This window comes from Condylura cristata, unplaced genomic scaffold (genome assembly GCF_000260355.1).
Source record: "Condylura cristata isolate star-nosed mole 26May11 unplaced genomic scaffold, ConCri1.0 scaffold00036, whole genome shotgun sequence".
Lineage (NCBI taxonomy): Eukaryota > Metazoa > Chordata > Mammalia > Eulipotyphla > Talpidae > Condylura > Condylura cristata.
In genome coordinates this window covers 14,539,770-14,554,448 of record NW_004567137.1, presented here as the reverse complement: position 1 = coordinate 14,554,448, position 14,679 = coordinate 14,539,770, and the positions used below count along the sequence as shown (strand labels likewise).

The following is a 14,679-nucleotide window of genomic DNA, read 5'->3' as shown; positions in this document are numbered from 1 at the left end:
CAGGCAGGCCAGAAGAGCTCTGCCATGCCATGTGGGTCAGCTCCCTGGCTGGGGATTGAACTCATGCTGCAGTGCTGCAGTGGCTTTGGAGAACTTCATCGCCCTGTGCTTTAACCTGTTGTGCCACCAGGGAGGGCGTTGGCATCTCATACTTTAATAGAATGAGAATGTGATTGAATTATGCTTCATGTTTCTGTTTTCATTCCAGTTTCTGATCCTTAAAAAGGTAATCTCCAGGTCCAGAAGTAGTCACAGTGCCTTGGGGGTGGGGTGGGAGCACATCTACACGTAGCCTAGTTAGGGACACAGTTCTAAGCTCATCTTTAAAGAATTTCAGTGGTTCCCTGTTGGTGGGCATAAATTTGCATGTTTCAAGGCCACCTACCAGCACCACAGAGGTCTTGATCCACCTTCACTGGTCACCAATTAATTAAAGTGTCATCACTTGCCTGGATTCAAAAGATGTGGTACATATACACAATGGAATATCTTTCAGCAATCAAAAAGGTAAACACATGCCTTTTGCAGCAACATGGATGGAGCTGGAAGGGATCATGTTTAGTGAAATAAGTCAAAGAAAAAAATATTGGATGATTTCACTCATAGCAGGAGCTAATATTAAGGGATCAGGGGAGAAAAAAAAAATGTAATAACGAAAAAACAATGAACAACTATATATCAGAGATATTTTTACCAGGGTGGATAGGGGAAATGGGATCAAAAATGGGGTAGGAAATGTGCACAGGTCTTTAGTGATGGCGGGAGAGTTGTTGGTGGGAAGTCCACCGGGATTACAACTGAGATGGAAAAAGGCACAAATGAAGAATGATGTAAAAATAAATAAATAATAATAATAAAATAAAGTTTCACCACTTGACAATGCTTTGTGAAAGCACAAAGCCAACAATAAAATTTTAAATATAACTCATATATAAGTGGGCTTTAGACCAGTGCCGACTTGTCAGTGCCGACTCAATGCTCCACCATCGTGAGATTAACTGAAAGTTCATTATAATTGACACTGAAATATGCTATAAAAATAAAATATGAAATTAGACCAGATATTTCCTGACAGGTTATCAGTATATCTAGCACAGCTAAGGAGAAGCAGCAGCTGGAGCTCCCTGCGGTATTTGAGCTAAAACCACACGAGAAGGCTCTAACTCAGAGAGCTCACTTGCTGTACACCACAAGGTCCAAAGCAGAATGGTCACGGCCATTCTCGCTGGCCTCTCTTTCATGCGACGTCTAGAACAAGGAAAACAATATTTTTTTAAATAACATTGATTCAGGATTTACCTTTAAATCTTTGATTTGCCTTAAAGTTGGCCTCTTTGGGTACGGGGTCTCCAGCATGTTACAAAACAAACATTCACATGAGAATCTATTTTATATTAAAATGTCTAAAGACTGAAAATACAACATTTGGAACCTGAATTTTTTTTGTTCTGATATTTTATATTTTTGACTCACCTTAAAAATGAGTAAGCCAAGGCTAACTCTTTAATTTACAAACTGAAGCAAGCTAACATTTAGGAAATCCATGTGACATGCACAGTTTTTTCAATTTAAAAATTTCCTTATTCCTCACTCATATATATCACTCATCTCATCCTCTACCAAGATAGTAGGGTAGTTACCCTTATTTTATCATGGAAGAAACTCAGATTTAGTAACATTTGGTGACTTATATTGGGCCCTTCCCTGGCAAGTGCACATAAATGATTTTATGTAATTTATTTCAACACCTTTATAAAGACTATGAGTGAATTATGTGTCTGTTTCATCCTCCTTTCCCATTATTAGTAACACACTGTTTTGTCAAATACTTCCCAAATGGCTTTTACACTAGTTCAGTTTATTTTTTACATTCAAGAAGTGTTGTGCACAAGGTTAATAATGAGATAGGAACAAAACTGGGAAAAGTTAGGTATTTGCTTGCAGATAGACAGTATCAGTTTACAGTGCTAGGAAATGAATGAGAAGTGACTAGTACGGAGTTTCAGAATGGGCGGAAGGGTAACTAAAGAAGAGTTTCAGAAGGCAAAGTGGGGAGCGGAGGGGGTTTCCTAGAGAACTGTGGAGATGAGGAGGCTGCTTCTGAGCTCCAGCACTGTTTGCAGCCTCAGTGGGGAATTGAGGCTCATGAGAGCTCGTTGAAGTAACCTCACTGAAAGCACTTCCCCTCAGCCCTCAGCTTTCACAATGACTGTTCCATGTCTCTTCCTCCTCAGGCCTGCAGACTAAATGTGAAGCAGACCAAGGCCCTGGACCAGGCCTCCAGCAGGCACTTCCCTGCCAACTCACACAGAGGGAGAGCTTCTGATTTCCTCAGCACCCTTCAGCCCTGGTGTCCCAACAATATCTTAGCTGGCTGTGGGCTCAGAGCTCTCAAGCTAGGGCTTGGCCTTACTAATTTAATCATCTACTTCAAGAAAGAAGATGATCATCCCCAAAGGCAGCATGTTGAAGAGAAATTCTCCAGAGAGAGCTGCCCACATGTGATCTCCTTCACATACACACACACACTCTGTTATGCTAAAACACCAAATTCCAGAGGAGAGGGAAGAGTTTTGTGGAAATTGATATTAGTCAAACACATCTCTGTCTCACAATCCAAATTTTGGTAAATTCAAACACCAAGACAGGTTAGTAGCAATGTTCTTTACCAACATCTGACCACTTTACCCAATTTAGATACCTCCAACCCCTTCCTCTCTAATAACCACAGTGTTTTCTGTATCTGCATTTGGTCTGGTTTGTTTGTTTCTTTTATTGCACATGAAAGAAATCATACAATTGTTTCTTTCTCTTTCTGACTTATTTACTTAGCAGAATTTGCTCAAGTGCCAGCCATGTCGTTACAAATGGGAAGACCTAATCTTGTATTCCACTGTGTGTAGATGCCACATTTTTCTTGCCCACACATCTGCTTTTGGGCACTCAGTTTCTTGAAAAATCTTGATATTTCCAAGCCTAAATCCACTTTTCAATAAATATTGAAGACTTTTCTCATCTGTTGAATATACCATAAAATTATTTTAAAGTTTTCATGCTTTTCTTCCTTGTGGTACCATCATATATATATTTAAGCTTTTCAATATTGCTAGACACAAGATTTTTCCTAGAATCTGGCAATTCACATAATGCTGCAGTAAAAAAGCTAAGTGTGTAGTAGCTTTTACACATGTATTATTTTCTTAAGCTAAATCTCTAAAGGTATAATTATTAAATCAAAATGCACAACCATTTGTAAGACAAAATATATTTGCCTAACTTATTTTGTGTGGTAGTCTATTAAGTAACATTAATAGAGATTTATCACAAAAAAAACTTATTCCCTTTTAATTTTTATTATATATATATATTTTTTTACATTATTCTTCATTTTGTACATTTGTTTCATCTCTGTTGTAGTCCCTGTGGACTTCCCACCACCACTGCACCCATGGGCCACCACCATAGTCCCGAGTGCTCCTCTTACCCCCAGTTTTGCTCCTGTTCCCCTCTACTTCCTCCTAAAATGTCTCTGGTTTATAGTTGTTAGTTGATGTTCGCTTTTACTTTATTACAATCACGCTATATAATTTTTTTTCCGATTCCTCTACACTCAGGCCCTTTTGCAACTTGCTTTGTGTGGTGGTGCCATCTTGTGGCAATAGTGCAATATTACAACATCAAGCAAAAAAGATCCCTTGCAAACTGCAGTTAAGCAAATTTAAATTCACAAAGTGGCAGAAAATATCACCAGTTTTGTGTGTTTTCAAAAATCATTCTCACTACTTGTATTTCTAAAAATTCTCAAAAATCATGTACAGTGCTAACTTCTTAACATAAATAATGAATTGTTAATAAAGAGAACTTGAAACCTGTTTAAACACTTCAACATTTCAACTTACTCAAATTAAGTTTATATAAAATTTAAATTATAAGTGAAGTTACTTTAGCTGACTCTTTTTAACACCTCAACTTAATGAATAAGACAGTTGGAAGATGTGTTACTATTATGGCACGTAAGCCTGCATGTACTCCTCTAAACACGTCCTCTCCTGTAATCACATCTCCACGTCTTTTGAGACTTTCCTGACTTTGCAGTGATCTCCCTAGACCAAAAGGAAAATAATGGTGGCAATGACTTATCAAAATGCACTTTTAGTCAGGTTTGTCACTTGTTTGTTTTTCGTACTAATCTAATTCAAGTTGCAGAGCATTAACTCTGTTACAGAGTTTGACTTCATTTCTTATAAAAATAGATTTTATTTTTGAAGTGCAATTGTTTTAAGACATTTTATAACTTTCACGTGAAGTCTTACAAAGCAACAGATGGCATTGTGTTCACCACCAAAAATTAGTTTTTGCCAACACCATCCCTTTGGGCCTTTTTACCTAATGAGCCCCTTTTCAATTCTGAATCCCACTATATTTTTAGTCTATACATTTGTTTCGCTTTCATTTTGTTTGTCCATTTGTTTCTTTAACATCCATTGTGTGAGTAAAATCATATGGTTCTCAGCCTCACTTGCTTGACCCTCTAAGATCCAGCCATGTTACTGTAAATGACAAGATTTCATCCTTTGTATCACTAGGCACAATTCCTTTAGCACATACACAACATTTTCCAAAACCTAGGGTGTTTCCAACTCTTGGCCATTATCAGTAATGCTGTGATGAACATGATAATGCAGGTATCTCTTCAAATTAGTGTTTTCATATTCTTCAAATAAACACCCAGAAGTAGAATATCTGGATCAAAAGGCAGTTCTACTTTTAATTTTTCTGAGCAATTTTCACACTGTTTCCCATAATGGCCACATTACTTCACACACCCACCAATACGATATGAGGGTGGCCTCTCTGTCCTACCCAAAACTTGTTATTGCTCAAAAAATAGGACACTTTAAATTCTCACCTCTCACGTAAGTTTTTGCTTTTTCACTAACCTAAAATCTCCACTATAAATGACAAATATTTCAAGTCTTGTTTAGTCAACCTCCATTGTTATCCAATCGTTGGTACGACTCTAACATATGTGTTTATAGTAATATTTAGGATGATTAAATAATTAGGACAGTTTTTAAATTCCCTATACTGAAAGACGTTGTGCAATGAACATCCTTCTACAACCTTTCCTGATCATCATTTTAAACCATGGTACTCAGCCCTCTTTTCTCCTTTCAACTTTGCTAGTGCCTATGATCCTCCTGGTTTTGATTCTGCTTTTTCTGGATTATTGGACTTATAACTCCTGATATTCTCCTTTCTTATACAATTAAAACAAATATTTCTGTGCACTTGGAAACACATGTATATTTTAGAGGAGGGAGCAATCATTTAGATATGTCAACATAATTTAGTAAAATTATTAAACTTGAAATATACTTTTAAAATATAATTAATTGTATTCCAACTTTCAATTTACAAATGCCTATTGTTGATAGTGTTTTAACTTTTAAATATCACTGTGAACAGATAGCCTTCTAAATTTATTATTAATTCTCAAAGTACCACAACATGTCCAAAAAAACAGATCCTTCAAGCTATATTTTCTCTGAAATGCTCCCTTATTTGATGACAAGAATATTCCTAGTTCAAACTTAACTTTTCCCTCCTTAAGATATGAAGTCAGCTAAATTCCAGAGTCCTGGTTCTTTCCTCCACTAAAAGCTTTTAGACTTCCTTTTGAAACTAAGGTGAAATTTTCTCCTTACCCAGTTTCTGAACATTACTCCACCTTCATTTCCTGTCACCCAACCTCTACCCAAAACCTTCCGTCACACTGACCTCCTTTCAGATGTTAAATGAACCCACAAATAGACATGTGGTCAGGATTCCTATTTTTAAGTCTAACAGAAGAACCACAGTAATAAACAACAACAAACATGCGGTATCTTTTTGGTGTTACCAGCACCTAGCAAAGTACTGGAACATGGTTAAACTCAGTAAAAAAAAAAAATCTGCAATTAAATTAAAGAGCATAATGAGGTGACAAACAAGATGAAACAAATGATATGTGTGTGTGTGAGTGTGAGTGTGTGTGTGTGTATGAATACACACACATATACATATACCATATCCACTTAAGTTCAGTTAAGTGGATATGGTATATGGTATATGGTATATGTATATCCACTTAAGTTCAGTAAGTGAGTTATCAACCAGGCGACAAACTCTGGCTAAAAATCTGTTTTGATAACCTATTTCGTAAATTATTTGCTTTTTGATCTAGAAAGATTATTCTTCCTAAACCAGGCAAACATAAAAAGATGTGACTCCACACACACACACACACATTATTTGAAGTGACAGAAGTGTGCTGTGGAGCAGTCTCTGACTTCAAGGCCATATCTGCACTTAATCTTTACATGTATAAATATGTGTCAGTAAAAGTTACTTCCTACAATATCCGTGAATAGCAGAATTTCGACATCTGATGAATCATTACAGTAGAATAATATGGTTCCTGTTAGTTCTAAGCCCCACTTCCAAGTCACTTGCAACAAATATCAGCATGTGCTTTTAGTTTCTTATATTTTAATAGTTGCTCTAACTCTAAGCTTACAGATAATTACCAATCAGACTTTTACAAACACAGTTTCCAGAGGCTCTCCAAAAGTTATTAAAGACAAATTAATTCTTATGGCTCTCCCACTCATCTGGAAGCTACTGAGCATCAATAATCAGAAAGACAATCAGACAGAGTCACTGAGGTGGCAGGTACAGGCCAGACATTACCGGATAATGAATACACACAATTTCCTGACATAAATATTTAGCTCCAAAGATAACAAGCTACAATAGGAAAGCTACATTGACACTAAATCAAGTAAAATTCGAGGTTCTTCCTATAACCTCTCACTATAAATAACTCAGATAAGGGAGATGACAACCAACTCTCAGCTGTTGGACCCTGCCTCAGAAGCCACTGGCACGTCATCAGAACTAGTCTTCCTCACCATTAAAAAGGGATTAAATAGATTTAGAACTGCTCATAGAATTAAATGAATCATAATTTTTCAAACATGCTCTGATAGTTTGGTTTATGACTAGTAAAACTGGTGACTAACTTTGATTCTTTTAAGGGACTGCATTCAATCCATTCAATATTTTTAAACCTATATGTGTTTCTGCCTTAATTTTTTCTTAATTAAAGGGAAAATATAGGCCCTCCCTGGTGGCGCAGGGGGTTAAAGCACAGCACAAAGAAGTTTAAGCCACTTGCGCATGAGTTTGATCCCCGCCTGCCCTGGAGGAGATCCGCATGATGAGGCAGACCTCTCCTGACCCGTCTGCTGCTCCCCTCAGCAGTGTACTTCGTAGATCTGCCTGTTTGGTGCCCCACTCTGTCTCTGGTGAATCTTCTCACCCTCCGCATCTCTGGCCTGTACCCCAGTTCTGTACGAATAAATAAATTTTTAAAAAAAAAGGTATATGCAGTAAGTGTGCACATGAGAAGCAAAGAAAAATATCTTTATTCATAGTAAAGAAAAATGTCACAAGTCTTCAGAGAAATGCAAATTTTAAAAGATGAGATACCACAACACAGTCTCTAAAATGGCTAAAATTAAGACTGGCAAAAGCAAGTACTGACAGAAAAGTGCAGCATCAAACTCTCATATGCTCTTCCTGGGAAAGTAAATGATGCACCCACATTGGAAGACATCTCAAGTTTCTTATAAAGTTAAACAGACACTTACCATAGGTCCCAGCAATCAAATTCCTACCTTTTTAAAAAAGAAATGAAAACATATCCACACAGATAATGGGTACACCAGTGTTTACTATAACAGTCAAAAACTGGAAACACATCGAATATCCACAGGTGAGTGGGCAAGCAAATCATCATATACCTGAGCAATGATATTACTCAATAACAAAAAGAATGAATTAGTGATATATGAGTTAATTTCAGAACTATGCTGAGCAAAATGAAGCTGAAACAAACATACAGAATATATAAACCCCCGGAGTAGGCAAAACTCACTCGCTGGGACAGAAAGAGTATCACTGGCTGTCTGAGTCCAGGTGGGTAGAAAAGGACGGAAAGGAGTTTTGGAAATATCCTATGTCTTGATGTGATGGTGTTTAAGAGGTGAATACGTCTGTTAAAACCAAATTGAGCTCATGACTTTAAAAAGGTGCATTTCACTGCATGTAAAGTGTCACTCAATAAAGGCAAATTTTAAAATGTCATGGTCAAAGAACCGAAAACCTGAAGAACTACCCCAAATTAAAGGAGACTAAACAGATGTCACAACTAAATGTCGTGCATGATCCTGAAAGTGGAGAAGCCATTGATAAATGACATCATTGTGACAACTGACAAAATTTTAATATAGACTATAAGTGACATTAGTTCCAGATGACTTTATGTCATGATTTTGACCACTATACTGTTTAAGCAAGACCAAGTCCTATTTCTTGTAAATTATTTACACTAAGGGACATAATGGTCCCAATTTATTCCTGAAAGGATCAGCATGAAGAATAGTATAAAGCAGAAAGGGAGCAAAATATAAATGAACTGCAAGTCTAGAATGTTCTTTCTACTGTTGTATCAACTATTCAGTAAGTTTAGTACTCTGCAAAATAATTATTTTACAATGAGAGATAAACACTAGATGGGAGGAGGGAAAGATAACTGTTTTTTAGCCCTAAATACCAAAAGATATTAACATAATTTATGATATTGATAAGGAAAAGACCTAAGCTATAGGTCAGTGTTACAGTGTTGGGGTGGTTCAGGGAAAGAGATGGGTAACTGCTTCCAGAGACAAAATCTTCCTCTTCTCCAAGAAAGACAGTTAACATCTCTTCAATCACAGTTCCATGGAGCATTTTCTTCCTCTGCCAACTCATCTGTTTCTAAAGTGGATTAGGTCCCACAGGAAAAACATTAATTAGTAAGTGACCACAAGATGTAGCAGGTAGACAAATATCTGGCAAAATTCCATTTTTACTTTTTTCTCCTGTGTCTGTCTTGAAGCCAAGAAATCACGTTCATCTCACAGGTACAATGGTATTTACTATTGCACTCACTAGTATCCATTCTTGTTGAAGTTAAAAATGCACATTTTCCTCTTCCAGGAGGGAAATTGATTGCAATATTACTGTACAATGAAAAACATACATGGGCAACTTTAATGCTGAAGTTTACATTATACATCATAATTTTTTAAGTCTGTTGCCTAACAGCCTAGAATGTGGAAATGTTAGTCATAATTAATAACATTAATATACAGAGTTTCATTTGTGTGTAGCCCATCTCCTCTTTTATTCCACACTGAGCATCCACAAAATCAACTTCAATATTGCTATGAGAACATATATAGGCAATCTGCTTTTTTGTGCTTTTTTTTTTTTCACTAAAAATGATAGATTTAAAAAGGAACAGATACTTAATGTCTGTGACAGAGAACTGGTTGTGTGTGCACAGACCTTAACAGATAAAAATAGAATTGTAATGAGTCATGGATAAGATTGTCTAACTGATACTTTTGTTCCTTTTCATTCCCTGCTCAAAGCTAGTAGGGATCAACTAAAACAAAACAATTCATTGAAAAATGCTAAAAACCAGAACTTCCATTTCATCAAAGTAGTAGATTAAGTGCCAGAACTGTTCCTATAGAAAACAATTTTAATGCTGGATTAAAAAAATTTTTTCAAATCTTCTTGAATAATTTACAAAACAGCAAGTAGCAGGTTCAGATTCAAACTGAGGGTTAAGCAAAAGGGGAAGCAGAGATGTCAGTTCCTCTCTTAACTGAAGACATTGGCTGAGATTCTACCCAACTGAGATTCTAAATCGGACTGAGAAACACCGGATTGAGAAACAGGACAGACCTTCAGGCACCCCTCTCCCCTCCAGAAGGGTCCCAAACCTCAGGTTTAAGCAAGAGAAAAAGAAAAATCCCACTGAAGAATCCAAAATACAAATCATCCCTCAAGTAATTTGCATTTTCAGTATATTTAAGAATATTCCAGTCTACTACAGGAGAAAAGGAAACAAATTAGGGGAATACATCAAACTAAACAGCTGGAAGAAAGCATCAATGCGTTAGGTGTGTAACTCAGGGTATGTGTCACTAAAGGTACAGTAAGTAGAGGAGCAAGTGTGAGCTGAACACAGGAAAGAAAAAAAGAACCGAGAGACACTAATTGGCGTACTCAAAATATGCATGATGCGGGCACTTAACACTCCTGAGTTCTCAGAGACTTCACATGAAGGCCCTCTGTCCAAGAACTCAAGTTAAATCCACGGCTGCTCACTGTGGCCAGGTTTAAATGCTTCTGCATTTCCCAAACAGAGAAAATGTGCGTACCGACGCAAGAACCTCTGTCTTTTGGCTCCACTCACTCAGATTTGGTCCCACGAACCAGCTCATCAAGAGAGAAGGGTTACTCAGTAGATCAGGCCATGTAAACATGTAGTAAGGAATCCTTTACCCGAAGTGTGACAACGTAGCCCGTACCAAACAAGTGTAAGGAGCTCTCGCATTTCATTCCTCATGAACAGTGCTATGTGCTTAAAGCCGATTTAGCTAACCCTGCCACTGGAGCACCTAAACCCAGCCTGCAAGTCTTCCTGTCCTAGGACCTCCGGGGTAACTGGCCTCAGTACACTTGTAGGCTACTACTACATCAAGGTCATTTCTGTTCACAACTTGCGGAAGTTTGCAGCCCAGAATTTAGAATTAAACGTATTCATGGAATCCAGCAAAATCAAATACTTGAAGAAGTCACTCTCATCTTAGTCCTCCATTTCCACATCAGCTCAGAAAGAAAAAAGAATAACTAAACACTACAAAGGAAATGGCATCATAAACAAAAGCCAGCAGGAACAAGCTTAAACCCACAAATAATAAAATTATCAGATACCAACTATAAATGTTTCACATCTTTAAAGAAATAAAAGACAGCTCAAAATATGATTAGCTAGAAAAAGATAGTTGAAATATCAAAGAGTTCTTAGGAGTATAATGGTTAAGATTTTTAAATAGTCCTTAAACAGTGTAACAGCATATAATAATAAAGGTAAGCCAAGAGTTTACAAAATATGATACTTCAAAATAGAACTAAAGTAAAGGAATATGTGTGTGTTCACATGATGTATTTATATTTTAAAATAACATACTGTGCAAAATAATTTTTAAAAGTTCAAAATTCTCATTTGTGGTTTATTATGGTAAAATCACAATGGTTCGGTTGCTTTATATCATGATTTGTTTCATTTTGTGAAGCTCACAAAATATACTTCTGAGCATGGGTTAAGCAACACAATTTTATATCATTAACAACTCTGTATAACGCTTCTGTTCCTTCTTAACTATAGTGCTTCCCAATGTTTGATTAAACTATAATGTATTTTAAAATATAGTTTTAATTTAACTATTTTACTGTAACAACAAATAATTTTATGATATGAAGCAACTATTAGATTTGGATTTAATTCTGCATATTTTTCCTAACTGATAAATAGATATTTTAAAATGAGTTAAGCTCTTTAAATAAGAGGCTTTTCAGATAGACTCTTTCTAACCCCAACACTAATGTCAGTGTTTGAACACAATCCAGAGACTTACCATCGGGATGCGTCACTGTCAATCCATTCCCATTTTTCGTACCAGTTATTATATGATAATCCAATCCAGTAGTTATATGGGCATATCTGTGATCGAATAAAGGTCTACAAAGGAAACAAAGCAAAGGTGACCAAGTTCCCATCTGCTAAATGAATGAAGAGGATACGGTAGGTGAAAGGGCCAGCAGACTCTAGGGCCTTCTCTTCCCTCTCCACATCTTCCTTCATCCCCCTGTCCTGGAAAACCCTTCACCACTTAATCCCTATAGTTTCAGTCTCCCTGACCATTGATGTTAAAAATAGCTGCTAGGTCCTCCCTGGTGGCGCAGCGGGTTAAAGCACTGCACTGAGAAGCTAAAGCCACTTCTGCATGAGTTCGATCCCTGCCTGCCCGGAGGTGACCACATGGTGTGGCAGACCTCTCCTGACCCGCCCGCTGCTCCCCTCAGCAGTGTACTTCGTTGATCTGCCTGTTCTGCTCCCCACTCTGTCTCTGGTGAATCCTCTCACCCTCTGCATCTCTGGCCTGTACCCCATTTCTATATGAATAAATAAATAAATCTTTAAAAAAAAATAGCTGCTAGCCACATAAATTATTTAAAACATGGAAAACTTTTAAATCTAAGTATGTAACAATAGGAGATCTGTGCAATAACTTCACACCTTATGAAACCATTCAAAACCATGCCCCAGGAAAAAAGTTAAGTATACAGAAAAATTATCACTGTATATCCCTAAGTGAAAAAAGGGGTCTTCAAAACAAATTTAATTAGAAGGATATGAAGGGAGGTCTATATTAGCCTTTACCCTCAGAAGAAAGTCTTGCTACAGTTCAGTAGCTGAAGGGGATGAAGAGAAATTGGTAGAATTTGGGGGTACTTACTAGGTCCAACACAATAAACTGGTCAAAGGATATTTGACATAAAGTTTGATTAAATGATAGAACATAATTTAAATACAGGTTTAAATTTAACTGTTTTATTACAACAATGTAAATTCTTTTATGTTGTAATATAAAACATCAACTAGATTGCACGTAAATTTTGTGTTGTTTTCCTAAATGATAGATGTTTCAGGCTTATCTATGCAATCATTTCAGCATAAAATACATTCTGTGTGTATATAATTATTTTAAGTAATAAATTGGAGATAATTCTGATATCACTGTATTTTTTTAAAGATTTATTTATTTATGCTTACAGAACTAGGGTGCAGGCACCAGAGATCAGGGGCAGTGAGAGGATTCACCAGAGACAGAGTGGTGAGCAAAACAGGCCGAGTGACAAACTACACTGCCCAGGGGAGCAGCAGGTGGGTCAGAAGAGGTCTGCCACACCATGTGGGTCACCTCCTTGGCCAGGAATCAAACTCATGCTGCAGTGGTTTCGAAGAGCTTCATAATGCGGTGCTTTAATCCATTTCACCACTGGGGAGGGTCCTATTTTTACTTTTTAAAATTGTTTTGGAAGTCATGTACTATCTTAATGTAGCATAGCAAATATTTGATGATGTGTTGTTACCTACAGATGCAATGGAACTCACCATTTGGCCAGTTGGTAAAACTGTTACCAATATTATGGTCCATTATTTCCATTTTTCAGATGAGGAAATTGATGCCTAAGGGAAAGTAATTTATCCATATTCATCCAACTAAGAAGTGGCAAAGCTGACTTGACCCCGGCCATCTGATTCCTAGATTCCTATAGTAACTACTAGATTATGTGTCTCGGGATCCTGATATGACACCCCAGAAAGGAACAATGGTTTCAAGCCCATTCACCAAAGGATTAAGTATCTCCAAAGGAAAAGTATTTTTCTCTGTGAGTGGTTCTCCTAAAGACTCCTTAGAAAGGAAGATGATTGTAAATACCCAAAGTGGATCTTCAATATTTCTATTGTTGAACTAATAATGGTCATCATGATAAATAAGTACATACTGAATGTTCAATAAGTAGCAAGACTGTATGCCTATTACAGGCAGGACTCCCATGGGAGAATCTTAACTATACAAGTGTTGCTCACTCAATAGTCATGAAACCAAAAATAACTGAAGATATCTGATTATAGACTCCTCCACTTCCATCCCATCCTCAATCCCTTGAATCCAAAACTGGGAGCAAGTTTAAAAGAATAAAAGTGAACATAAGTGGACTCATGATACCAGCTCATCATCATCATCTATCTTCAAAAGGGATGATCCATAATTTTCACAAGTCTGTTTACAACGGTACCAGTCTTGACTTTCAGTGATAAAGTAGTAGCAGCTGACTCCAAGACATGACCAGTACCCATTCCCGAGTATGCCTACAACAAACACATAAAGGTAAAGGTAAAACATTAAAACATTCTTGTCATAGGCTATTCTGTTAAGCAGAATAATTAAGTAAAATCTTAATAGCTATCAATAATGATAAGACAAGGTTTGTATCAAGATTCCAGAATGTTAAGATACCTCACCCCTGTCTTCATTGTAACAATATTCACAAAAGCCAAGAACTCAAGTGAACATCAACAGATTAACCAATGGAGATGGTATAGTACATACAGTGGGATATTATTCAGTCTTAAAAAGAAGGAAATCTGCCATCTACCATGGCATATTCCATGAACCTTAAGGACAGTGTGATTAATTAGATACACCAGTCACAGAAGGATTAATACAGCATGACTCCACATATGTGAGCTATGAGAGACAGTCACACTCAGAGAAACAGAAAGTAGAACAGTGGTTGCCAGGGTTATGAGGGAAAGGAGCTCAGTTGTAGAACCCAATCTAGACTAGAGATCTGCAGTACACCATGGGGGCTAGAGCTAATGATGTTGAATTGTGCATTTTAAAAACTTACTAAAGGGTAGATCTCGTGTTCACTGTTAATTACCATTAAAAAAAAGTCTTGAGGTGGCCCTCCCTGGTGGCGCAGTGGGTTAAAGCACTGCACTGAGAAACTAAAGCCACTTCCGCATGAGTTCGATCCCCGCCTGACACAGAGGTGACCACATGGCGTGGCAGACCTCTCCTGACCCGCCCGCTGCTCCCCTTAGCAGTGTACTTCGGCCATCTGCCTGTTCTGTGCCCCACTCTGTCTCTGGTGAATCCTCTC

The 14,679-nt window shown here is 37.3% G+C and overlaps 1 protein-coding gene across 2 annotated transcripts in view; it reads right to left on the bottom strand.

Annotated features, from left to right (window-relative positions):
* Window positions 1-7,515: 7,515 nt before the first annotated feature.
* The window catches only part of LOC101635031 (killer cell lectin-like receptor 5), a 12,309-nt gene continuing 5,145 nt past the window's right edge, over window positions 7,516-14,679 (bottom strand). The window contains exons 5-8 of one of the 2 annotated variants that reach the window (XM_004693151.2): window positions 13,740-13,882; window positions 11,580-11,683; window positions 8,958-9,107; window positions 7,516-8,862 (exon numbers count right to left, since the gene is read on the bottom strand). In XM_004693151.2, coding sequence (XP_004693208.2) covers window positions 8,853-8,862; window positions 8,958-9,107; window positions 11,580-11,683; window positions 13,740-13,882 — 407 coding nt within the window. In that variant the 3' untranslated portion in view covers window positions 7,516-8,852. The remainder of the gene's footprint in view (window positions 8,863-8,957; window positions 9,108-11,579; window positions 11,684-13,739; window positions 13,883-14,679) is intronic. The other variant, XM_012732814.1, reaches the window with a different exon arrangement.